Source organism: Pezoporus flaviventris, unplaced genomic scaffold (assembly GCF_033815535.1).
Source record: "Pezoporus flaviventris isolate CSIRO_AGI_PZ_B2104156 unplaced genomic scaffold, CSIRO_AGI_Pfla_v1 ptg000001l, whole genome shotgun sequence".
NCBI classification, from domain to species: domain Eukaryota; kingdom Metazoa; phylum Chordata; class Aves; order Psittaciformes; family Psittacidae; genus Pezoporus; species Pezoporus flaviventris.
Window position 1 is genome coordinate 40,792,352 of NW_026892549.1, and position 27,964 is coordinate 40,820,315.

The following is a 27,964-nucleotide window of genomic DNA, read 5'->3' on the forward strand; positions in this document are numbered from 1 at the left end:
CCCAAGATCAACTTCTTCAACATTTGAAGAACAAACAAAACCGATATATTGGTAAGTAGATGATATTTGGTAAGTAGATTATAATGTGAAATGTTCATAAAGATCCGCTTAGGCTGCTAGATGAAAACTGGTATCTTTGTGTAAACACCCATTAACAAGCCATGTGTCTATTTGAAAAGCATCAAGGGTGGATATAAGAAATACCAAATTTGAAACCCAAGAGCCACTTAAGCAAATCTCCCAGAAAATCAATACATTTGTCACAAATCTTGACATGCACACATAACCCTCCCACACCTCACAGCACACCAAAGCTCAGAACTCTGAAATCAAGTAACAGATTTATTGACAAGTTACAGTATTTAGAAGCCAGACATACTCATGGCTTCTGCTCTTAAGTCACACATATCTAATTATTCCAAAATATTTGATACAGCTGTCTTCAGCACTTGTAATGAAAATATGCTATCGTTTTCCTTTGTGTCCACAGCCTGATATAAATGTCAATTATTCTGCTGCTGGAAAACATTAACATATGTCAGTTTGTATAGCACACGTATGCAGTTGGATGCAGTTGTGTTTCTGTGCACACTGCAGAAGTGCAGTATGACTGACAGTAATAGGATTTTTTTTCCAATCTAAGTCTTGCATGGAGTTAGAGCTACCATAAAACAACTGTTTCTTGAACAGTAGGTTATGCTGCTAAAATCACTTTTAATTCTTAATACAAAGTAGGTGCACAGGAGCTGTAATAAAAATCTGTGTACTAAAAAAAACCAAGAGCAAAACCAGGAAGAGACTTTTCTTAAAAAAAGATGAGAAATTATTCATATGCTTGAGCAAAAAAAAATTATTATTTTTTTTAAATACTTGGGATCCTTTCCCTCACTGTATTAATTTTTTATATAGATATATAAATGCTATTCCTGCAGTTTTAACAGGGCAGCATAACGGCTATTGGATACTACAGTTTGTCTTCAACCTTTGCAAAATACTGCAGAAGACACAGTTTATCAGATTCTGCCTTCAGTACACAGGAATCTGAATGACACTACAGTAACTATTTAAACGTCATAGAAGGGTACCTGAGGCTTATTATAAACCTGTGTTAGGCAACCAATACTAAAACTTTAGGATCTTTAGCTACTCTAAACCCCAACTTGGATGTTCAGTTAGGATTCTTTATATAGTAGATTCAAAAACGTCACTCTTTCATTTAAAAGGTTTTAGGAGTTGATAATTTTTTTCATCTTGACTTGCACAGGTATCCAGTGCTTCCATAACATCTTTACTTGAGGCTGGCACTTCTGAATTAAACTGGAAAGGTTAAATTCAGAAGGCAAAAATCTACTCTTGACAAAGTTACTACCACCATAAGGCAAAAGTACAGAACCACTTGCTTATTGGAAATCCCATTATCTCATCTCCTAATCTGGGAGAACACTGGGTATCTTGAGGTTTTTAAGATTTGGTAAATTTGTACAAAATCATTATTTATTCCACTCAGTATTTCCTCAGCTTTAACCTTCTGACATCAGAATGATGTGAGAAACAAGCCACCTGATCTGAAGTGTAAACAACTTGAACAAGTTCTTGGTGTTAGAAAGGAGTGGAGTATTAAAAACTGAGATATGATAGAAGAAATTCTACTTTTATGAAATCAGGAGATGCCTGACTGTGAAAGGGAATCAGTATTTTATCATATTAAATTATGGAAAAAATACAACATGAAAAATACTCCTCATTCATGTTGTTTTTTTCCCACTGTGGCACCAGTCACTAAAGCTGCTGTTATAACGCCTCTATATAATACGACAGTGACACATCATTTTACTATTTGTTTTGCTCAAAATGGAAATTAAAAAAATGCTCTAAATCCAGAGCATCTTGTTTTGTTCTATTGCATTTTGGTTGGAATGCTCCCTAAATATCACTTGCTACCATTTCTTTCAGAACAGACACAAGTAGGACCACATCTCCCAACTTTACAAAAGAGAATAACATAATTCTCTGAGAGCCCTGAATACTTCCAATTTCAGTGGTGAAGTCAGAGGAGGTGTTCACACTCACCCCTAGCTGCCTGTACTCTTTGCCTACATGCTCAGGTTAATGGCTCTCAACTGCAACTGATCTCTTAGGAATAAAGCGGTAATACAGATATTCATCCCGAAATTCAAATTCATTTGTAATATGCTGGATGACGCCTCCTTTCATCAGTCTGTCTCCATACACCACAGCTTCACCACGGTCAGAGGCAAGGCCAACTTGCATGAGCCAGTTCACCAGGTCACAGCCAAAGAAGATGCCAGTGGAGATCTTTGCACCACACCTGTATGTCAAAGGAATGATTCACCCACATGTTCTGTAAACCTGGTATCACCACTGCGCGTTGGGGAAAGGCAAGGAAAAATAGCAGGAAACAAGGAAAGACATCATGACAGTTAAGAGCATGTTAGGAAAAGAGTTTGCAAGTTTTCTACATTAGGGACATGCCAATGTTCACTATCTTTTCCTACAGACACTTCAGTAAGAAGCAAAACAAATCTACAGCTATTTAAGGCTGGTGCAAAGAAACTTCAGTGAACATAAGTAGCAATTTTCCTCAAAGCACACACAATGTAATTCTATTTCTTCCATACTCACTTCCCATCTACTCATTAGCATGATCATTTCTGCAACAAAATATCTGAGTGCAGCCCTCAGCAACAGGGACTCTATCTGCACTCCAATTCTATTTTACTCTACAGTTTTAAACAGACATTAACTGCTCATATATATTGTAAACAAAAACTATTTAAGATGCAGATCCAGTTGAATATTTACCACACAAGCAGTACTAATAAATAAAGCCTTTACAGCAAGACTAATTTTCATTTACATATTTGTAAGACAATGCCACTAACCACCTACCTAGTTGCAGTAAAAAATACCATTCAGAAATCTACCTGCAGCAATGAATGTTGCTAGTTATCTAAAATCTGCTTTATGGAACCCAAGTGCAGGGTTTCTGAAGATGATTAACAGCTACACAAGACAGCAAACCCCAAATTTCTTTCCCTAATTTTTTAAGTCAAAAGCAGTAGAAACACAGAGCAACTGTTAACCTCTAATAGCAGAGAAGCAAAAATACATAAAAATCCATGATTACAATGTCTCAGTATGGTATGTTTAAATCAAAGAGGATAGGATTGAGTTAATTATGATTTTAAATGAAAAGATTATGCTTTCTTTTGACTCACAAGGAGAAATAAGACATGAAACTAGTTCTGTACAAACATAATATTAAACAAGGAAGCAACAAATGTTAGATTTTGATGTATTCTCAGGTGGATATATGATTAATAAAAACCACAAAACACAACCAAATGAACAGCCCAAAGCTCAAGAAACCACAATAGCAGCAGAGGCACAGGAAACACAGCTGTGAAACCTGCTCTATTTCAAAACTAACATTTTCTGATACTTCTGTCTGGCACAAAGAAGCAAGTCCTTGAACTGCCATACTCCATTTTTCCTAAATGGACAACTTTATTTCTTATGGAACATTACTGAGTTCTAAGGGGACTGAGCAAAATCATAATACTGTAAAAAACAGTTACGGAATTTGGTTTTGGACTGACTATTAAAAGACCACCCCATTACACCAAACTAGTCTACTTAAAAGCTCACATGGTAAGGAAAGTCAGTGTCCTATCAGAAGAATTCTTCATGTCTCCACACAATAGTATCTAAAGTCAGGCAGAATCTTTTTCTTGCTCCTGCTGCTTCTGTCTGCATTTCTCTTCTTGTCCACCTACGCATATCTGAATTCATAATCCTTGATTTGGGTATCCTAATTTGCCTCTGAAAGCTCTGCTGATCTCACAAATTGAGGTTTAGGCCTCACAAGAGGAATGAGCAAAAGAAATTGTATGAACTCAAAAGTTGTAAAGGTCCTAAACCCACAGTAATGTCACATATTGAGTGGCCTCCAAGTACACACTGGCATAAGTTGCAACTGTTTTGCCTCCTGTAAAAGCTATTTATTAGTAAACACTCCATCACTTATATACTGACACATTTTTAATCTCAAAGCAAAACATATGAAAGGTCTCTGGTTCGACAAAACTCGGACACATACACTCTATTACAGGCATTATCATATATATTTTTTCAGAAAGATTTTCTTGCCAGGTAAATGCAAAAACTTGGGCAATACCTTAATAATATAAAACTTTTTATAATTTATACAAAACGTATATAGGATGATGTGATAAATTGCACCTCAATGTTTCAGGGTGAGACTAAAAACATATTATTGCTGAATTCTTAATCCTCACCAGGAGGTTTGAATAAATATACAACAGGTATTGGCCACAGACATTACACTGCATTTAATAATTTCCAGAAGGTGAGCTATGACCTTTGTAACAGGTTATATGGGCAAGGAGGAACCTTACCTTCTGCCTTTGACAATACTTTTGACACAGTGATCTCTATGATAATGAACAAACTGTTGACAGGTCATCCTAATTTCCTCAGGTACACAGGAATCTGTGTGCCCTGCTGCCTCTCTTCCTCCCCAGAAGAACTCAAGTCTTAAAAAAAGACAGAGAGAGAGAAAGAAAATAAATGAAAACCAGTAAATCAAACAGAGGCATTTTAAAGAAAATTGCAAATAATAGAACAGAACCCATAGGAAGCTTATCACAACCGTTTCATTGGGTTTGTGCCTGATACTTTATATACAATCTTACTAATATACTTGTATGGTCTTTGAACACTGGGAGGTTTTATTCTAGGCTCAGGCAGAAGGAAAGAGAGTAACTGGGAGGCAGCTTTAGTTGCTGTATTCACATCTCAGCCAGCCAGCTCTGAGTTAAAGATGGCTTTGTACAATGCGTGTATCCACAGTGAGAGTGTCCATCCACACAAAATACTTGTACGAGGTTATGAATATGCTACTTTAAAACAGTGATAACAGATGTGAATGCTAAACCAGATTCCAAGTTTCAATTTATCAACTGAGATTATTTCTGAAGATCCATCATCTCACTGATCCAATCACATCCTTCACCATCATTTGCCAAAGATTTTGTCTTTAGGGAGCTTGTGGAATTTTTGTCTCAGGGGGTATCATTAGGATAGGAGTAAAAACTCATGCACAGTGAACAGCAATTAGCTCTCTGCAACTGGAATAGAAAAGAAATTTGGAAGATCAAACAAATAGTAAATGCAATGGAATGGAACTGAACACTCAATGCCCCTTAAACGTTATTATCATTAATAATTGAGTTTATAGGTGTAAATGTAAAGATTTATTTACCTTCGCTTGAATGGTAGAATGATTAAATGCTTATCTAAGCCGAAAATACCAAAGCAAATGAAGCCCTGGAGGAAAAAAATACAGAAAAAGAAACATTAAACAAAATCTTTAGTTTCTAAAGAACAGTAATAAAATGTTAAAAAACTCATTGCCAAAACACACATCAAAAGTATCCCTCTTCTCCAGATATCATTCAAAATGCATTTTATTTCTGGTTTGATTTTTCATTTGGGGCTTAAAAATACAGATTAATATATAACAGCACATCAAAGAAACTCTTCCTATCATTACATAGCCAGTTATTTAAATCTGCCTTTGTTAATGTCAAGACAAGAACTGACTTGCTGTCATTTGAATGCTAGAATACTCTCCAGTTAATTCATTTTTCTGTGCTGCTTTTGTAGCAAAATTCCTACCATTAATTGATACTGCTGTGCATCTTGCAGGCACACCTGTCCATAGATCTGTAAAACATTCTTCTACCAGGTGTATTAACATTGCCTTTCTTTCACCTTCACATGCAACAAAGCTACCTTGGGGAGGTTTGCACTGAAATAGGCTATGGGTAGCTGGAACAGTTACCCATCTAGCTGCCAGTTATCAGATAATGGTGCTGTAACTGAAGCTGAAGAGATAACAACTTAAAGCTTTACAGCAAAAGCACCCATATAGCTATCTTGCATCTATTTATTTAGTTATACTGGTGTAACTCCATGGAAGCAACACCGGTGAAGCTTTCTGGTACAAGTAAGGCTAAAATTCTACTCAGTTTCCATGTGCATTTGTCATCCCATTGCCATTTGTACCTTTGAAAGTGTTCATGCACATAAAAGACATGCATTATGATAAGAGAGCTATCAAAGCAAAAGAAAAAGCTTGAGGAAACAAAGGCAAAACAACATAAGGAGCTGGTGACTTCAGTGTTGTTTGAGGACTTCAACTTCCAGTGCTTGTAAGCAGCATCTGCTGCAACACCCACTAACCAAGTCATTTTCAGGACAAGCATTGATAAGTACCTGACCAAAATTAAACACAGCACAGAAGAACTGCAATTCCACATACAGCCTTCCAGGCTCTTGGTTGAACAGCCACCACAAACAACTGGAAAGATTCTGTTAAGAAAAACAAACAAACAAACCAAAAAACACAAACCTAATCTGACTGTTACAAATCAAAAGTACTTTCTTACTCTTCACATGTTTATAGATTCCTGCACAATTTTCACTGTCCTTACTTAACAAATGATTCAGATAATGACAATTAAGAGGGAATAAGCACCTTAAAACATCATTTCAGTTCAGATTAATAGCTCTGGGTGAGAGCTTGGTTGTTTTTAAGCAAAATGATGGAAAACATACCAGTGTAGAGGTCCTATCCCTCACATGTTTACATAAGAAACTTGCCTTAAGCACACTTAGGTATTCAACCTAACACAGACAATATTAGCCCAGACAGCTTTGCAGTATTTGTCTTTAGACCTGTTTAGCCAGTGCTTTCTACTTATTTTCTGCATAGCTAAGATTGCAGTAAGATGAAGCACATACCACTTCAGCTATTTTAAATGCCTGACGGAAGGAAAAAGCCTCTGAAGTTAACCCCTTTGGTTGTAAAGGCTAATTCTTTAATGCAACTGGTCTCATTTCATAGTATCTGTGTAATCATCCAGATGCAGCTAAAACAGAGGCTAACATTTGGGACACCTTTTAAATATAGAAGCAGTAAAAAAAAATTCCATATTACAATGGAATATTTGATAAAGGAAATTTGAGAGAGGGAAAACCTCCCATTTTGTAATTTAGCAGAACCTGAAATGCAACAGCAGTAGCTATTAAATTACATAGTTGTGCAACATTATCCTGCTTTGAGGTATTACATATTTGTGCCATAGCATTTTTCATTTCAAATAAAAATGATTCCCCCTATTTGCCATCTACAAGAAGCTCACCTTTGAGCATAATATTCAAACAGTTCTTTCTCATTTTAGTCGCAGTTCAAAATTCAAATTCTATCCCTATGCTTTACATTCTGGTATTTCACACTTTTACACAGAAGCAGCCACCTTCACAGCTGGGATCTAGTCTGTAATGATGCTTGGCAGCACCAACTTAGCTACACTGCCACCAAACCACCACTAAAAGCAACAAAACTGCAGTTTTTCATTTCAAATACAGTTTGACATTATTGTTCATTACTAAAGCGTCACAGAGAAATCCAAGTTCCAAATATAAGCACAATCAGATGGAACAATTTGTGTATAGCCTCCTTCAGAAGTAGAATTTACTTGATATTTTTAATTGATTATTGTCTAGGGAAAAAGACTAGCTCTTGAGAAAAATGGGAAGAGGAGTGGTAGTGATGATTTCATTACTAAATGACATTTCAGTACTAAATCTCTTTTTTTTTCCTTTGAGGCTTCTCCAGTGTGGCTTCCTCAGTAACATCATCAATCTTAACTTGCTTTCAATTTATGATGTGGCACAGAAAAACTAATTTTATGATATTCCTCTTCCAGTAAAGGACCAAAATAAAGCCTCTGATTTATTTCATGAATAGTTACATGATGAATTGGAAGATTTTTACTGGACTGTCTACATGGCTTCCTAAAAATCATTCCACCTCAATGAGTTAAACAATGTGGGGAGAAAAAAAACCCCTAAGATATTTACAGCAAACAGGCCAACAATAAGAAGTAGGCACAGCAGCACATGTCTGGCCAGCTGTTTGTCTCCAGTCTGTAGAAGCTGTTCTTCCTGCGCCAATACACAGGTTCGAGCACTGCAATGACTCATGCACTGATCAGCTGAAAAACAAATCAGTATTTTTCATTAGGCTTCTAACATGTTAATGTAACTTGCCAAGTTAAATTACCTTGTAAGCATCTGCAGTGAAGTTACACACACAATATTAGCTTTGACAATAACCTATTCAGACATCTATTCTCAAATGAAACAGTACTTCATATGTGCTCTAAAATGAGGAAGCTTTCTGCATCACAACTCTTCTTTCAAAAGTTTAATGGAAAGTTACATCATGGTAAACATCTGAAAACACTACTAGAAATGAACTTAGAATTAATTTCTGGACTAACTATTTCAAATATACTGTCAGCTCGAATTTTTACTCTCTATCTCAGCGTTGTTGAGCTCTAGACTAGTTCTGTAGCTGTATTTTTAACATGGTATACCAGAACACTCAAAAAGGGCCAAACATACTGAGAATGGATGCTTGGCTTCCAGCTACAGAGATCTAAGGAATTCTGAGTGTCTTCCTCTAGATGGCAGTGAAAAACCTCCTGGCAAGGATATACATAAGAATTTCAACAAGATACCTGTCATAGTAGTCCAGTGGGATAGTGGAAGGATTTTTAATTATTGCAGCCAAAGTTACACAAGTGTGTTCATTAAAATTAGCTTTTACTGATGTATGGTTCTGAAGTGTTCACTCAGTATGTCCAAAAAATTTCCACTCAACCACAAGATGTTTTATACCTTATCTTTTAGGATAAGAAAATTAAAGTGGCCTTCTTCTATCACTGAAAGACATTCTTGTGATGCTTGTCTGAATTACCTAATAGATAAAATAGTTGGCAAGAGGTGGAAAGCTAGCATTTTGTGAGAGGAGACACAACTAAGTATGTTTCAGTGTGAACTATTTAGATTTGTTCAATGTCAAGTTGTATCCAAGCAAAGCGTAAGGATATGACCTTCCTTGTAAGGATGTAACAAAAAAAAAAAAAAAAAAGAAAATATATAAGAGAAACACCGCACTGCAGCTAGCTTTGATTACTGAAAGTGATGTACGATGAGAATGGGCTGAGCATGCAGTTTTCCATCAGGTGCTGAACAGTTGCTTTAACTCAGTATTTTCTACTCCAGTGTCTCCTAAGGCCCCCATAGTCAGCTTTCTCCATTCTTCTCCCCTAGACATGAATAGCACAGCAGCATGGACATTTGATCCAAGCTGCAATAATTACTTGCTCCTCTAGACCTCATTCAGGTTTTTCGTTCACTTGGTGCATGATTACAACAAAGGCTTCAAGGCTTTTTCACAAGATAAGATATGAATATGAGGATGTAAAAAAGTGTGTTTAAGTTGAAAACTTCAGGCAAAGTAGGGTTATATATTCAATGTCCTAGAATCCAAACAAGGCAATGATAGAGAGGTAAAGTCTGAATGCTCAGAAGGATGTGTTAAAGTAGCTTAGTAGTAAAAAAATTATCAACCCAAACCAACTGTACGCCTTGAGCAGTGAAAGATTACTAATAACTATCAGGCAGAAGAGCACAAACACCTAATCAGCCCTAATGCTTGAACTGAATATGAAATACAAGTTATCCAAATGGAGTTGAGAGAACAGCCCCAACAGTTTCTTTGTGAGAACAACACACATAAATGTTGTAGAAGAGTTATAGTATTAAACCAAGGAGACGCTACTTCTTTACCTGTCTCAATTGGAAGAACCTTGCTTTCGACAGCATTTGACACTGCTTTGCTTTCTTTAGCACAGGATAATTCACCATTTGTTGTTTGACAAGAACAGCAACCTATTAAGCATATATAGTAACAGGATAGTTAGCTTCCTTCACTACCATAATTTATTTTCCAAGTATAACAATATATTCTATATAGCTTTAACTATTATGCTCCAAAATAACCCAAAGGAGAAAGCAGACTTAATTTTTCCAATTTGCTTAGAGGGTAAATGTGTTACACTACTAATACAGAGAAATATTTAACACAGCACTACCACCATGAAAGAAACATGAGCACTTTCAGCTAGAGGGAAATCATCACTGAAAGTGATCAAAAGGCTACAAACAAAAAAGGCTGATTAGAAACACACTGAGTAGCAATGCTGTTGGCATATAATTCATTCTCAGAGAGACAGTTTAGTGGGTAAACAATCTAAGACATCTTGTGGACTGCATTTATCACATCCTTATCAAGATACCATTACTTACATAAAAACCATACGCATGCTTTCTTTCCTGTCCACTTCCCCTACCCTTACAGTGATAACCATCAAACTTTCCTTAAAAACATAAACCTAAATCCTTAGGCTGTTGTATCTATTTATTTGTGTCCTAGTGGAACACTTGAAGGTCTAAAGAAACATCTTTCCCAGGCCAGAATCAAATTTGGAACATTAGTTTATTGTATTCTGAACCATGTATTCTTTTGCAAATCTATTTTTTCTACCTCTTGCTGCTGATGGCTGTGCAGAAGATCCTGGAGAAGGCTGTGTAGAAGAACCTGGAGAAGCCTGTGCAGAAGAACCTGGAGAAGGCTGAGGCACGGTGGCTGAAACTCGATTCCCCTCATTCCCTCCCACTTCAACCTCCTCCACCTGGCTACGTGGTGAATACGGGTTCAATACCTCATAGCTTGACTCTTGCCTATTTCTGTTCATGCACATTAGTGAGATACCTGACATCAATATACTGATGAACAGGACCACTGCTGTGGTAATTATCTGTTAAGAAAGCAAATAAAACACATTTTTATATATATCTATAAAATAAGTGCATATATCTAACTTCTGTATTTCAAAAACATACTAAAAAATGCATTCAAATAAGAGTTTTTTGTATTTACTGCTCTTACATCTTGTGGCACTGAAAGAGCCATCAGTACATAGCACTAATTTTCCTTGCCCGAGTAACTTTTTTTTTTTCTTAGTGGCACTCCTATTTCCATGCAATCCAAAAGCATCCCCTCATCATCATGTTTCCCTTCAAGATAGTGTTCCAGCTTAAGTTTTATTAAGGTACCTGTTAGTTCCAAAGAGGAATGTCCTCTTGTCACCCTCTGGCACAGGGCCAATTTCCATGTTTTTGACAAGGGGGAGCATCATATTAATTAACCTTTCCGTCTAAATATCTACCACCAATACCCAGAGTCCACTCGAGACTACTTAATACTTGTGAAAGTGCCATATGAATAATCCTGAGAGACTCATAGCCTCTATTCAAAAGATGGAGGGGAAACACGGCAAATCTCTATACTAGTGCACTTTACATCCTCTGATATGAGGAACTATTTATTGGTAAAAACAGTAGTTCAGGCTCAGGAATTTCAATCCATGATTGTGCAGAGAAGTGCAAGCAGTTACTGCCACACAGGTAATGTAGATACTATCTATTACAGACCAAAGGCCATTAATTAGCTATTGGATACTAATAATTTTAGATAATTATCAAGTGAGACTACAAATTAATCACCAGGAAAAGGACTCTGCAATTCGTTACCACTCCTAAGCCTTTCTTTGGGAAGCCTACTCCCTCTTTTTCTTAGTCATAGTTGCCTAAACATCAAGGTGCCTGTTCAAACAAGTCTTCCTAATGGTTCATTACAGAAATACATTTTTGTATCAATCTATAAGCATTCTATAATGATACTGTTTTACAGAAGCCTGTACTTCAACTGAAAGCTACTTACATGAGAAGCAAATAGAGAACACAATTTCTCAATAATGTATTGGACATGGCAGAAGTTTGAAGTGACAAGAACAGAACATATTCAATTCATACCTGATATTTTCCATAGAAAAAGGCAGAGTCAATACTACTGCTGTTATGTTCACCAACAATTAGTAAGATTCCCACCAGAAGTGTTGGGACTCTGAAAGAGCAAAATAGGACAAAGTAACATATTCAGCATGCTCCCACTAATTCTATAGGGAAACATCCAAATTAACTTACCCCCATCCAGCTATGATAATAAACCCAATGGGAATCTTTACTGTTTCTCTCTTCCTCAATAGAAACAAAGAGAAAGACAGAAAACCTACAAAAGAACCAGAAGAAATGCCTTGCTTATTATTAAAAAGGAAACTGATAAATACAGCGTCTAGAAACTCTATGATGTGACCTGCTCAATAACTAAGATATTTTTCTCAGACAGACCTTCAAATAGTCCAAAATTGCTTTTCTAGTTGCATTCTGAGAAAGTAAAATAGAAACACCTATTATCTTAAAAAAAAAAATCATATCAATAATATAACATTGAAGAAATGTCAGGACATTTTATATTAAACATCCACTTTGAAATGTTTAAAAAGGTTCACAAGTGTATAAAAGATATCATAAGAACATTTAAAATACAAGTAACTAACTTCTTAGAGTATCAACAGCAGTTCTTCTAGACTGGCACTCTTAAGCTGCCACCAAATTATGTTGTATTCACCTACAACATTTCTTTAAAAACTGACTAGTCCTTTCTAAAGTCATTGATAAATTTAACAAAAAATTGTATGCATATTTACATATATAACTATATATGTGAGTATCTTCTGGAACAGCCTATTCTATTCACAGCTCAGAATCTCAGCAACATTCTTCATGCTGAAGCAAAGCCAGTAGTTACGTTAGTACTAATCATGAGCTACCCATTTCAGCTAAACACAAACACAAATTACTCCACAAAACCACCACAGACTTCTAGACTCAAGAGTGGTATATAAAAAAAAAAGTTTCCTGAATACTCAAAGTCTCTTTTTTAATTATACATGTAAAGTTCTCTGAGCTTCTTGATGCAGCTTTAAATTCTGCCTATTTCAAGGAATTCTTTCGTTAATCACCTACATCTACAGAACACACATGCTTTTAAAAGCTCTGATTGCTGTGCAAAAGAAACGTGAAAGCTGCTTTGGTATTTCCTTTCATTCTGTATTTCCTACTTTTTTGAGGCACGAAGCTTTAAAATCCACCTAATGCTAAATAATTAAGATCTTAACTCTGCATTTATTTAAAAATTTCCAGTAAGATTTTAACTAGCTGAAGGGCAACTCACCACACTCACACTATTTAGAATTGCTTCTGCCTCCACAGAGGGCTTAGTTTTTGTTATAAGCTAGCAAGGCTGCTGTGTCTATCAAAGACAAGCAAGACCTGACCCAGATACAAGCTTCCACTAGCAGAGGCCGTGCTTGATGCAGCCCAGTACCACTAATTTGGCACAGCTTACATGCATGCATATTTGTAGATTTACATGAAAGGAACAATTACTCTGAAGAATATAATAAAATTATTCCAGAACGTTAATGTTTTATTACAGTACCTATGTTCTGCCTAGAAAAATCATACCTGTCCACAGGTAGGTGCTATAAAGTGAGCTGTAGAGGAATATAAATACTAGGATCTGCACAGTGAGGTCTTTCTGTTTAACAATGAAATTCCATGCCACCATTCCAATGCAAGCAATAAACTGAAAAGAAAGGTAAGATGCCACCATTTAAATTGGGAAAGCACGAAAAAACCTGAACAACACGCTTTGAAACTCCACCCCCAGATTGACTGGAGTGTGATTTTATGAACTGGATACTTCTCATAGCAGAAAGCACTGCAGCAGTAAATTCAGTGTTACGTTTATGTCGCCAACTACAGTACCCTATTTTCAGGAGGGTTTTCTTTTGATAGCAGTTATATAGCTCAAATAAATTGGGAATAAGGCAAACCAGAAAAAAAACCACATGGTCTCTATATGTATTACAATAACTAAAATGTAAAGCTTTTGTTAAGTACAAACCGTTTATATGAAATAATTTGGATATGAATATATTTGTTCAGCCAGATATTTGTTCAGCCAAAAATTATAAAAGTTTTCACCCAATGACACTGACCATATGGCAGTTTTAGTACTGAAGGAATCTGAAGATAGGTTGAAATATTATGGAAACAGTAAGACAACAGTTCAATTTGTTTTTTTTAAGATGAAAGGTACCTTTACTGTTACAGACAAGAAATACCTGCAGCTCTCATTCACAACTGTTTTTCAATTAAATGACTCCATGATCAGACCTCAGAGACTTTACTACACATACATATATATACACACATATATATATATAATTTGTTTAAACTACTGAATACTTCAGAAAGCACTACCACACACATATATTACAACTACAGGCTGCACTCACTGAATTTAACAGCAGTTGTGCACTTGACTTCAAGGGAAGAAGGAACATGTACGCTCCAGTTTTTTCTCAGTTTAAATAATAATTAAAATTAATCCAGAGCTATCTGGTTTTGCCCTTCCCTAGCCACAAGCTACGCATTCCCACACCCCTTCCTTACATCAGCACTGGCACCTCTCTCTCTGATCCTTCAGCAAGCTACTTCTAAACCAGCAGGGGGATAATTTTCCTATGTAGTTCCTTGAATCAGGTCACCATAGAGTCAAACACACGCTGCTGCTGCTCCTGTCATTGCTGACTTCAGATTGGCATAAATTGGTACAGAAGTGCACTCAACAGTATTAGGCAGTAAATAAAAACGTATCTCAGAAACCACTCTCCATTCTGATTGCTTATTGCTCTGTTTGAGAACCCTACTTTCAACATCAGCTATCATTTTCTTCAAGAATGTATTTTAAGGCACAGAAGTTGTTTAGACAAGTCACACACCAGACTCCCCTGCCCTCCACAGATGGCTACAAAGGTATCAAAGCAAGACATTTAAAAAACTAAAACTCTTTCAATTAAAAGAGACTTTAAAAAAAAAACAACAGCACTCTTCTTACCACTGACCTGAGCAACAAGTAGATTTGTTGTAATCATATGAGGAAGCTGTTTGTATTTCTTACTCAGAAGAACAACAATAAGAGACCACATCTGTAACATTCAAGAAAAAAAAAATAATAATTTAAGACTAAAACAAACCCCCCAAAAACAAGATAAGTATTCTGTCAGGCTGTGATGAAATTAAATATACAACAAATCTTCAAAAGTTTCTTAGCAACAGGATGGCTGTAGTTAGCTCTACACCATCTGCTGTCAGTCCCTATGCCTAAGCAACTAGCCAGACGAAGCAATACATCTTGGTGTTCTCATGGTGGTGAAGTATTTCCAGAAAGCACCAAGAACCTGCCTGAAGTGTGTAAAAGTCTGGTCATTCCTCAGGACATAAGTGACCACAGAGAAGCCTGGCAATTTAGAACTTAAAATTCCTCACTCTCCTCTGAATCTCCTAAGAGGACCCATGACAGCAGCAGGTAGTGCTCACTTGTGGCTTCCCTTGAGGCACAGTTATAAGACAATAGGACTTCAGTGAGACAACAACTTGAGAAAATTCCAACTCCCTCCAACACAGATGTTTTTATTTAAAAAAAGCAAACAAAATAAACACACTATCTGTAGTGCCTATAAACTGAAAGACTATTCACATCAGATTTCTGGATTATCATCCCACTTTTAAAGCAAAGTATTTCTGAAATAGAACTCAATAAAGTGAAATTAAAATGTTAAACATTTTCGTTAATACTTCATTGAATAAATATCCAGTGATGTTTCTGGAGCTGAAATTTGTATACAGTCTCCATTACTGTGATATCCAAGCACCTCACATGGCCTGATGTAATTATCCCCTGTGGTGAAAGCTAGTACTGTTCTTCTCCCACACCCTGTTATTTAAAAAAAAACAAACCCAAAACATAAAGGACAAACTCCTAAGCTCTGCACTGGTGCTCCTATTCACCTACCCACCTTCTTTTACAGTGCAGCTTTCCAGCTGACCCATTGCTAAATTGAAAAGGTTTTTAACTCCTTCCTCATCCTTCTGCAACAGGATATGATGAGGATATGAGTCTCATGACTCGATATACTGCTTATGTACTAATGCTACCCTGCCATGACAGCGTGCTTCTGTATCTCACTTCATCAATACCTACCAGAGAAATGAGGCTGACGATACTTATGTCAAAGCTAACATTTTGGAGTGCAGATGCCAGTGGGTTGGGGTCCATAGATGGTATGGTCAACAGCCATGCAGAAACATACATAATAGGTGCAGACACAAAAGTGCTTATTACCATGCCTGAGGTAATCTGAAAAGAGCAAAAGAGAAATAAAAACAGAGTTATTCTCATCTCAAGCTAAATGACTTGCTTTCAGGAATACAATTACTGCCAAAATTAAACCTTTGAATTAAACATACACAGAACTTTAACAAATCAATGATTTAGAGTTTGAGCCAGAAAGTATCCATTTTATACATACAGTTAAACTAAACATTTTAAGAAGCCCCTGAAATGTTAGGAATAGAGAGCTCCATAATGCAAATTCTTACAGAGCTTTTTCATGCATGTCAAATATTCTCATGACTACAGCCTAGAGGTGGATTTACAATGTCACAATTCACTTTCAGACGCAGAATTTACATTGCAAATAAATAAGAAAACATGTAGTTATGCAAATACTAATGTGCACCAATTAATGAGAATAAGCCATATATTTACATTTAAGTGATTTCTATTTTGGCTTCTCATTGTCTTTGTTTTCTAGAATTTGCACAGTATGGAAGTATAAGTTGTTACTCATATTCAAGATCTCATTTTTAAAGAGAATTTATGAGTGTGCTGGGTGCAAAATTCTATCTTGTAAAGTTTACTTTTAGCCTTTTTTTCCTTTTTTCCCTTTTTCTTACCCCCCCCCAAAACAAAACAAAACAAACCCACCCAACTAAACAAACCAAAAATAGATAACATTAAAACCAGTGAAAGCCAACAAGAATGTTTCAATGTCACTTCAACTGGTAGAAAGGAAACAGTTATAAAATTTGTATTTTAAGTTGAAAAGAAAATTGATACCCTCTACTATTAAAAAGTAAAATGTATTTGTATTGCAAGATTTAACTGAAAGGTACCAAAACAGAATCAATCCAAGCATAAATTCTATCATAAGTTTTCAGCATTAAGCTAACACTGTTCTTAATGAAGTCAGTAACATAGTAACTTTTTTTTTTCCCTACAAAAACAGTAGCTCCAAGATAAGGAAACAAAACAAGGCAAAACAAAAGAAAGACAAGTTCTTTAAAGTTATCCTAGTTCTCCCTAATAGAAACATGAATAAGTGTGAAGACTTATTCATGTATGCGTACTATCAAGACACTTGAGACATCAAGAAAGAGTACTCTGCTTAATAAATATAGATTATATTTCAGATTATTAAAGATCAAGGGAGTACAATTAAATCTAAGGAATCTATATTACAGAAAAGCAAATTCATCAAGCCTACTTATTTAAGTATCTCATTAACAAAGTTAAGCTCAAAGCTAGTAAAACGTTTGGGAAAATCTAACTACATACAATTCCCACTTCCATATTAAATTGACTTGCAAATATTGCGACACCAGGTGCAGCTGGAAAAACTCCATAAAGAAATGCATAGTTTGATAAACTGGTGTGGTTGACTACGCTGTCACTCTTGTCCAAGAGTTCCACCATTTCTCTACAGAGAAATGGCATCATAAGTCTGAAAAGAGATGGGAAAAAGTAAATAAAAAAATAATTACTCAAGTCATAGCAATAGACTTTTTATTCAGAAAATGAAACAAAACAAAATTTAAGGCTTGTTTGAATAGTATTTATGAAAAGCAAAATACTGACGTGGCTTTGAATGATTGCCTTCAGTTACAACGTTTACCAGCTGATTAAAAGTTTTATGTCACAGGTTACACCAAAACAAAACAAAAAAACCCATCACAGTAAAAATGACAACAAACTCTGGGTTATAAGCACATTCTCTGATTGTGCAGACACGTTGTTTGTATAAAACTCAGATTTGGAAGGGCAAAATATTAAAAAAACCCTCCTTTTTCAACTGTTAAAGTAATAGTAGCTATAAGCAATCAGCAGCTTTGAAACTCACACCACCTCTCTGCAAGCTGTCAAATAACAAGGGCAAAGCTTTGGCCAGCAACAAAACTCTACATCAATGCTATTTTGTTTTGCTCTAGCAATACCCCAGATCTCACATAAGGCTTACACAGTGAGTTTACAGCTAATTACATAAACTCACCAGTAAAGCAAAGTGGCAATATTAAAAACCTTTTTTTCATGTTCTTACAAAATTTGCCATTGAGCTGGTTTACAAACAAGGTCTTTGAGTTTGCTACTTAGCTGTACTGATATTCAAATGCACTTTCAAATTTTACAGTATAAACTTAACCACCGGACAATCGTTCTGTTATGTTAATTGTAGCTCTGTAGCAAATAAAATATTTAGCTCACCAGTAACTGAGATATAGTCAAGGGAAGATAATGATGGTATAAGTTCTAAATATAAGTTCTCATTTATTCATGCTTAAAAGCCAGATAGTTCGAGTGTAATGTGACTGTTTTTAAGCTGCCTCAATATAGCCGCTTCAAAGATTTACAGACAAAACAAAGAAATAATTTAGATATGTATTGTGTAATCCAAAGAAAATACAAACATTAACCAAATAACACTTAAACTCACCCTTGTCTAACTATTTACCTAGTAAATTTTAAATCAAGCTAGTTAAATTTAAGCTAGTAAAACTCCAAACACCCAATTGGTGACAGATGGTCTGCAGGCAGTCCATGAAGCCACAGCACCCCTGATGATTTTTTTCTGCAGAGCCTGACAACTGTTTTGTGGTCTGCTAAATTTCCTTTAAAAGTTAATAGCTGTATACCATCAAAGAATTTGGAGAGCACCCACCCAAATAACTGGAAGTGAAACATACTATCACTACAACAATTTTGAAAGAAAAGCCATTTGACCACGATATTCAGAGCTTAAACATCTAGAGAACAAAATTACAAAAGTATGTAACTTAGACTTACAGTTTAGCTGTGATGAGAAGGATCAGTGCAACAAACATACCCTTTGTCAGTTTTTTTGTTTGTCCCACCATAGTTAATCCAAGGTAAAAAAGTGCAGAGCCAGAAAATGAACTGCCCAGTCCATCAAGGAAGTTTTCAAGGTATTCGGGAATTTTCTGGCCAAGAATAAAGTTTGAGGCAATTCCTATGAAGACCATGAACACAATTGGATTCTGCAAAACTCGAAGGAGTGCTAGGCCCACTATTTTGATTTTGCTGTGTGACACAGTGCGATTATTCCTCCACTTCTGGATTTCACAGAGGATAAACCCCAGAGGGTTTAGCATCATAAGAGATATTGGAGCCACTAGGTAAATGTACTGGAGATATTCTGGGTAAGTGGTTTGATATAAAGCTTCAACTAGAAGACAGGAAATTAAAAGTGATGAGTGATAACATTTCTGTACAAAAAAAAACATTTAATTTGAAATGAAACTTTGGTGCCTAAAAACTAAAGAAAAAAAAAATCACTATTCTTCATAATTAACTGCATTTATAATGAATATTAAGATGAAGTGAGAGAATTACACCCAGTTACTATTAGGCCACTGTCATCTTATAAACACATTAAAGACCAAATATTAACTATCCAACTATTTAATGATTCTACAAATATTCAACATGTACAGAAAAAAAGAAATGAAATAACAAAGCCATGCACCCTTTGAGTCACCCCAAATGCTGAAAAAAATAAAATAATAAAAATAGGAGTTTTGATGTTTTTCTCTTTTTCTGAATTGCTTTTCCTCCCCAGAAACATGAGAGTTGTGTAAAATTAAATGCACCTTTGCAGGACACAAGTTGCTTCTTATCTTAGAGGAGTCTCACAACTCTGGAATTTAATCAGTATTCAGTGGGTAAGTCAAGTGTGATCTTTCTGCATTGATTCACTACCAAATGAAAAACAGATTCTCACATAATTATTAGTTCATCCTCTGGGACTACCTGGGACAAAAGTAATCGCTGTCATTCTGATCCCTCAAGCAACTTTAAATCATGAGCATTTGTTTTCATTGTTACTGCATACTTCTGAGTCAAATTCCTCCTATTTCAAGTTTGTACTAACAGCACTTCAAAATACCATGAAAAGACTCTGGAAAGATATACAAGATGCTATTCCAGGGTGAATCAAAAAAAAACCTAACAATGTTTTTAAAGGAGGATTCCACCTTTTACCTGCCGTATAATGTTACTACTTCCAATAATTTTCAGAAATATGCAAAGTGTTGCTTCCCATTTTAGTTTTTCCTACCCTAGTTTGACAAACATTCTTCCCCAGGCAGAAGTATCTAAATATGCAGATGCAATTCTACCTGTACTACAAAGAATATTTCTTTTAAGAAAAGGGAAGTACTACTGAATAAACACAACTACTAGACCTTTCTGTGGCTAACTTGGCACCCAAAGTACTAAATAAAGTATAACACCACTAAGCAGCCAACTGATGCAGGTATTTTCATTTCCCTGTATACTAAACCGGTTTGTTGTTTTTTATTTTTTAAGTTTTCTCTCATGACTATGTTTTTCAAAGTCCAAAATTATACCTTCATATCGTTTAAGCATCTGGAATGACAAAATCTACTAAGCGCTAAATCAGCACTTAACTATAAACAGTCTCCTCCTTAGATTGAATAAAAACTTGACATTCTCAATCGGTTGATTTCCAGTATATAAGAAAAGACACTGAAGGTGTTTTTCCTCTTACATGATTAAAGTATGTATATGACAGCTACCTAAAATCCTGAACTGATGAGCAGGACTATGACATTTGTGGTTAGTTACTGCATTTAACAAGCCAGTTTTAAACACTACATATATTCTGCTAAATAAACCCACATTAAATATGCTGGACACTTTTTTTACCCAAGTAAATTTTTTTCTAAAACCTTAAAGTAACATTTTTATGCTGCTTTATACAGAATGCCCATTTCAATCAAACGCAACTCAATGTAAGTCACATGTAAATAATGCACAAGTGAAAAACTGAATAAATCATTACTTTTTTTTTTGCAAAGTTTAACTGTATACTAACACAATATTTAAAGCCTGCAATTACTTTAACTGACTGATCTATGAAGTCACAATGCATTTTCCAGGTAGGAGAAGTGGAACCAATGCAAATTACTGAGTCAGTGGGAATCATTAAGAGAGTAAAAATTACCCACAACTATCTCAGATGAAAAAATCTTTTTATTTTAATGAAGTTGCTTGTTACTGATTGCAACAAAAACAATAAATAAGATTATCTAATACTTGAAAAATACTTTCTTCCCATCCCTCCTACTCAAAATTACATATAAATCACACACTAGTTGTTCATGCTTAATACAATTAGCACCATTAAAGTCATGGTAGCTGACTCATCATCCACACAACACTTCTGCTACACCTGTGCTTTAACAGTGCAGCACATGAAAGTTGCTCTGTCAGAGTTGTTATCATCTCACCCAGTAATAAAAAACCCCAAACAGAAAAAGCTTTCTATCACAGTAATTCTATCTGCATGGGGGTGGGCTGCTAGCAAATTTCTGTGACAGATGGTTTTCACCCCAACATCACTTTGGAGAGTAGAACTGTTTTAACAATGATTAGAGAAAAACGGAGTGGTGGTCTTTGAAAATTTAACCTGCATTTTAACTTTCCTATATGCAAATCTTTGTTAAGCAGCAAAAAAGATAGCATAAAAGTTATTAGAAAAATTATGTGGTATGAAAACTTGGGATGTTATTTAAGAGTTCAAACTGCCTTTTTAAATAGTGTTAGCATAATACACAGATTTGTCAATACTGATTGCTTTCCTTTACAAATTTCAACTGAAGTTGCCTTTAAAAAACATTTCCACTAAAAGATCAGGTTTTGCTCAAAGCACTACCTATCACCATACATAAAAGGAATAAGCAAGGCATTCTTTGTTGCCAGTCCTGCAACCATTTCAGAGAAGCCACTAACAGTAAGAGGTTTGCACAGGTGACAGCACAAACCAAACACTGGTGAAAGTTTGGGGATGGGAGAAGAGAAGCAACAGGAAAGGAAATAAGCAACTTGAGAAATAAATAACCCTTAAGCCCTACAGTGTTCGTGTTAAGTGTTACTGTAAAGCTCTTAATTAACTAAATGTTGTGAATTTGGCTACACTGTACACAGAAAAAAATATGAATCATATCTTATAAATCATGAAATACTTGAAGAAAAACGTAGCCTGACAAGAAAGTCATTCAAACTAGGAAGAATGCTTTAACTAGAAGGATACAATCTAAGTAAGAAAAAGTTTGCAATTGCATTTGTCTAGATCTTATACATATCCAGCAGATTTGAAGAGATTAAGAAAGATTGAAGATTCTCCTGAGCATGCTGCCCGGGAATAGGGTGAAAGAAACTGCCACCTGCTCAAGTAATCCAAAATATGGAGCTATTTGTTGTTATGTATAATCAGGAACTGCATGTTAAAGATTCCCTTTTGTAACTGTTTTTCAATTCCATGATCAAGTATCTTGCTTTTTACTTTGCTAGAACAAACTTGATTTCTTTTTTTGTCTTAGCCTTGACTATTCACCAGCCACAAGGGAAGCCTGGGAAGAGACAGCACTGAAAGCTACATTGGCACAACAGAGCCTCCCAAGGCAGGTAAAAAGCTCTGCAATTCAGACAAGTAGCAGGTGGGAGAAGCTTGCTATAACCCTGGATCTCCTATAACTCCGGATCTCTTATAACTCCAGTATCACAATACACATGGCTAAAATCATGTTAACATACCATTAAGAAAACCTATAAAAAGGAAATAAATAACACTGCTTGGGATTCAGAATACAGGCTTACATGAATACACAGCTATACAAGTTACACTCCTTTCTGTGTTCTGGGCTTTTTTTGTTTTTCAGCTCCAGTGGAACAGTGGCTAGTTCCATATGCCGAGAATGGCACCACAGATGCATAAAATTCTGACCTGGGACCCACTGCAAGTTAGCATAAATCAGGCAGCAATTTTGCTTTTAAAAGACTGACTTCTTCCAAGTCTATATCCTAAAGCATGTCTTCTGGCCATAACAGAAGAAAGATTAAGGGATAAAACATGACTGGCTGCATAAGTTACATTAAGCTCACAAAAATCAAAAGTTTCTTTTGAACAGATTTAACGTCTGTCACACACTCCACAACCAGTAAACACCAGCATTATGGTTAGATATTTCCTGTGAGCTAAACTAAGCGTTAATGCCAACCACTAGAAAAACCCCACGCTACGGCTATTTCAGAGGCCAGACGTACAGGCTTATACTCTGCAAAGCAAGGAATTTTGGTCTTGAGGGAAACTCTGGAAATTACCCATAAGGAGAACTGCCTGCAGCAAATGCAAGGTAATTGATACCAATTTTGAAATTATGTTCAAAATAACATTTTATTTTACTTTTTAATCTGATTTACTTTAGCATGACAAGACAACAGTAGTTGGATTGTTTTAAATTCTGCATGATTTATATCAACTGAGAGTTTTCTTCCCTTACTAAAAAGTACATGGTCTGAAACCAAGAAATGTGACTTCAAGAAACGGCTTTGACAGCCCATAACTTCAGTTGTCCGTTTCAAATTATGGAAAAATAAGAGTGAACATGTCTAGGACACTGACAAATAATTTTAAAGAAGAAAGCATACTTACCTATTGGATATCCCAGTGCAAAGTCATTGCTTTGTGTAGCAAAAATAGGGAACAAACCTGCTTTGCTAAATCGATTCTCAGGACTGGCTACCAACAATGTTAAAACACAGACTAAGAAAAACACAGCAGCTTTGGCAATTAAAATACTATACAGGAAGGACCAATGCACATTGGAAAAGTTAAGTACCACCATGTTTTTGAACAATAGAGCTGGGAGTGCAAAACGGGACACAAAATTTCCCAGTCCTTTGGCCTGAGTTGATGTGATGATGTTGGCTCTTCCAGCTATGTAGCCACAAAGAATTATTCCAAAGCATTCTAACAGGGCTGGGAAAAGCCTACTTATTGACATAGAAGGAGTATCGCCAGTGGCATTGAGTCCGATTTGTCCAGGCAAAGAAATAGACATATTAGCTATAGTTGAGAGGTTCTCTGCATCAAAGTCTGAATAGCTATCCATTTCCTTTGGCCACCTCTTCCAAAAAAAGAGTATGAAATGATCTCATCTGTAAAAGAAACAAAAGTTTATATTAACTTCCAAAACTGTGTTTCTGAATATTTACACTATTAGGCTTGCTGACAGAAGAGTTTACACTTACAAGTGCATTACAAATAAATAACGAGGCAAAGACACAACTCTGAGAAAGATGAATACTGAAAACTGACTCCATACACATGTGATCTTCACACATCTCATAGCTCCAAACAATTCAACAAGACAATTGATAGATGCTAAAAATCCCCAATGAAATTTGAGGGTAACACTGAAATATTAAAACTAAACATAGACTGGATACTCAAAAAGAAAATCTGTTGGAAATAAGGGAAATAACAAGGACTTTTTAATTTTTTATTTTAGGATCTAAAAACCATTTTGAATAAATTATGATCCTTCAGAACTTCCCAGTCATTGTTTCAGAAAACAGTAATTGCTAATTCTTATTGCATACTCTTTGCTTTTCTGGACTGCCGTTAGTTAGTTAGCCTTATTAACTTGCTAACACAAAAGCACAAGACTCTCTACATATTCAGCAGCATCTTGTAACCTTTCTTACCCACTCAGCTTACTGTTAACTCTGAACGACAATTCTCTCATACTCTTTGCTTTCAATGATCAAATTTATAGTTTTCTAGCTCCTTTTGTTTGACCCAGAATATCTTATCTCAGGTCCTCGTTAAACCATGTCCTACTTGGTCCTTTTTCTTTCATAATAAAAATACACTTTAAACTCCCAATATTAAAATCCTACCCTTGATCTCTGTTTAACTATTGCTGTTCACCTCTGCGCCCAGCTTTACATGCTGTCAGGAGGCTTCCTTCACCTCCATCTTTAGATCCTATTTAAATCCAGGTTTTACCCTTGAAATAACACTTATCAGAGTGCTAAGAGGCCAAAATCTTAAACTCTCAACATTGGTGTTCCATCTTTATCCTTTGTGACAGTCATACACCTTTATCATAATAATTCTCATACTGGCATTTTGCCTGTCCTGTATCTTCTGTAACTACAGCAGCTCTTAACTGTCCTCCCATCTTTACTTACAACATTTACGCAGGAGGGTCCCTCTAAATTTCTGTGGGGGCTGATAGGGCTCCTTGTTCCTCTTTTGCCTCGCTAATCCTTTGCTACGCAAGCCCATACTTTTAAACCAAAGCTGTGCCTAAATGAAACACCTCTCTTCCCTTTGTATTAAAATTATTATTCCTCCTCATAAAACCACTACAAAATATAGAAGTACCCTTGTTCCCATTTTATAACTCCGGACTTAAATAAATATGGAGAAGACTGACTCTTGAATTGTATCAGTCAGTAGCACATGCTAAATCCTGCATCTTCCTCACTACATCAAAATTGACATGGAGATACACCCACACATCCTACATCTTCTGTGAAATGCCACAGGTACTCCTGCAGCCTTCCTTCAGGCTATCTTCACCTTGAACTTCATTACAAGGGACCCGATAAAGTCAGTCAAACTCAATTTTTGGTGAACCACATGAGTTTCAAAGAGAGAAACTGCATTACAGTAAAAGCTGCTCAGAGGCCTTTGAGCGTGAATCAACTCTTCAGCTCCAGAGATGTGTGCATCCCAAAACATTCACATTTAACACAGAGTATCTGTTGCAGAGCAGTGGGTATTTTCCAGAAATGAAAGCTCTTGCACAGTGTGCTGCTTAACATAGAAAATACATCTCTCAGCCCCTTTTGCTCTATAGGACACATGCATTTACATAACTATTGTCAGATTATGTAACAACTAACTGCAGATTTAACATACAATCTCATCATACCTGGGGCTTCACTCAAACTAGCATCACATTTGAGCAAAATGCCCTCAATTCACAGTTCTTAATGAGATAAAAAATATTCATCTGATGCAAAACCAAACCCTTATATATTCTACACAGAAACTCACCTGTTCTTACAACAAATGTAAGAAATTAGCTAGTCAAATGACACTAAAGTAAGGAAATATAATACAATTCCAAAGGAAAGCGCTTAGCTGTGACTCCATAGGACACACGATTTCTGGTTACCCCTTCAGGGATTGAGGATTGAGATTCGAATCCTTGAAAACTCAGCCATAGATGCATTGTTGGGAACTGCAGGCCAATAAAGACAAAGCTTTTAGTCAACAGCAGATAAGCCAGTGTTATTCCTGTGTCAAGCATAGCTCCTTGCAGCAGACTGTCAGCTTGCAGTTGTAAAGAAGGATAGCACAGCCAGCATGAGAGGAAGCCTGGTATGAAGATCAACAATAGACAGAGAGCAAGGAAAAAGTGCAGTTTACTATTCCCTTGAAACAAACTGGAGCACTGATATTTGCCCACTTCTCTTGTAGGCTGTCAATATTTGTAAAGTGTTAAAATTCACCAGACCAGAAACTCCAGCAGCTGTAAGTTAAGCAACATCAGGTTCCTCTCCAAGCACCAAAATAGAGAAGTCATCTCCTTTTCCAGCAGGAAAATTCCTTTTGTCTTCTTTTTTAATGAAAGTCAAAGACAGCATGAGAGAATAGAAGAGATAACCCCAACGTACATCTTCTCTCTGGTCTCTCACTCTCAAGTTTTCAGCTGATAATCACTTCCAGGATAATTATGGTCACACTGGCAAGGCTGTGCACATTGTTCATAAATTATATCCCACAACGTGACCTCGTTTTCTACTCTAATGCAATGTAGAAACATCCCCAGCATGACACATTATTTTATTCAGAAGGCTGAAAGTGGAATGGGGCAGGAAGAGTTCACATTCTGGCAGCCCTAGCACCTTATCCTCAGCGCAGATGAGGATGTCCCATATGCATTTTCATGTAAGAGTTTATACAATAAGTCAAAGAAGAAGCAACTCTGGAGAGTTACAAAGATAAAATTATGTGGGAAGAAGTAATTAACATAGTTCCTATTCTTGCAAGTTAACCACAGTTTTTACTTTTCTCTTTACTGGTCTAAGAAAGCAAATAGAGGACAAGATCATACCAACAATTATCCCAAGAAGTGGTAGCTTGAAATTCAGACAATATCACAAGAAATATCAGACTTCAGTGTTTCTGAACAGTTGTATTTCAAGACCACATTTCCTTTTTCACTTTGGTTGTCTATGCTGCCATTACAGACAGCACCTGGGCAGCAGAGAAGCGCAGGAAGCTGCGTTCATAGGAAGCCCGGTGAAGCTGAGGCCTCTCCTGAGTACATGGCTGGCAGAGCTTGCAATAGCAACACTTAAAGCTGCACCAGAATTTGCCAGGGCAGGTGTTCAGACAAAACCAAGGGAAGCAACAGTTGCCAACAACACAAAATACAAAGCTAAAAAAAAATACAAATATAAAACATACCTTTCAATTAGGCTCATCTTAGGGCTTGCCAACACATAAATACATACTTGTGAAGCAAACAGCAAAACGTTTTCCAAAAGACAGATTATACTTTATTGTCAACACCCCTTCAAAAGCTCCTCATTTACCCCACTTGCCAAATAGGGATGAAACATCGTTTGACTTACACCAAGAAAGCCACAACAAAACCAACGCCTAATACCTGCTCCTTTCCTGCCCATCACTGCCCTCCTTTCCATGGTCACCCCGGCAAAAAGCACACAGCATTTTCACTCAGAAACATCCCAGAGATAACAAATAACAGCACAGCTCTGTGTGACAGCTGTCTCGTTAGAAAATAAAGCCAGAAGTCGGGGGAAGGAGCGGGTAGCTTACCTACTTAGCTTTTGGAAGGCGCCTCGGCACAAGGGTACGTATAGAGGATTTGTACCCTACCAAGGTGAGCGCCTCTCCAAGGCCGAGCCCGCCGGTACCGCGGCCCAGGAGGGGAGGGCCGGCCCGGCCTAGCCTGCCCCGCCCCGCCAACCGGCACTCACAGCCGGTGG

The 27,964-nt window shown here is 36.4% G+C and overlaps 1 protein-coding gene across 4 annotated transcripts; it reads right to left on the reverse strand.

Annotated features, from left to right (window-relative positions):
* Positions 1 to 324: 324 nt before the first annotated feature.
* Positions 325 to 27,935, reverse strand: GPR155 (G protein-coupled receptor 155). Of its 4 annotated transcripts, none has more exons than XM_061453866.1 (16): positions 27,795 to 27,934; positions 23,583 to 24,088; positions 18,893 to 19,292; positions 17,390 to 17,555; positions 15,974 to 16,129; positions 14,835 to 14,918; positions 13,390 to 13,510; positions 12,007 to 12,091; positions 11,836 to 11,926; positions 10,505 to 10,778; positions 9,748 to 9,849; positions 7,972 to 8,105; positions 6,322 to 6,417; positions 5,306 to 5,370; positions 4,440 to 4,577; positions 325 to 2,329 (listed from the first exon to the last, which is right to left on the reverse strand). In XM_061453866.1, the coding sequence occupies exons 2-16, from the start codon at positions 24,040 to 24,042 to the stop codon at positions 2,107 to 2,109; spliced, it is 2,595 nt and encodes an 864-aa protein (XP_061309850.1). In that variant the 5' UTR covers positions 24,043 to 24,088; positions 27,795 to 27,934; the 3' UTR covers positions 325 to 2,106. The 4 variants fall into 4 exon arrangements, with proteins under 4 accessions (XP_061309850.1, XP_061309857.1, XP_061309866.1 ...); XM_061453873.1 differs by having other exon boundaries at positions 27,799 to 27,924; XM_061453882.1 differs by lacking the exon at positions 27,795 to 27,934 and adding an exon at positions 27,420 to 27,444.
* Positions 27,936 to 27,964: the final 29 nt, after the last annotated feature.

What these genes read in the sequence shown, in the direction of transcription:
- GPR155 (XM_061453866.1), bottom strand. Translation starts at nt 24,042, where the DNA reads ATGGATAGCTATTCAGACTTTGATGCAGAGAACCTCTCAACTATAGCT. An exon ending in TTATTGTTGGCCTGTTTGCT is followed by an intron (nt 6,418 to 7,971) that starts GTAAATATCTTA and finishes TTTTCTTAACAG; the next exon opens with AATCTTTCCAGTTGTTTGTG. An exon ending in AGTATTGTCAAAGGCAGAAG is followed by an intron (nt 2,330 to 4,439) that starts GTAAGGTTCCTC and finishes TTTGACATACAG; the next exon opens with GTGTGGTGCAAAGATCTCCA.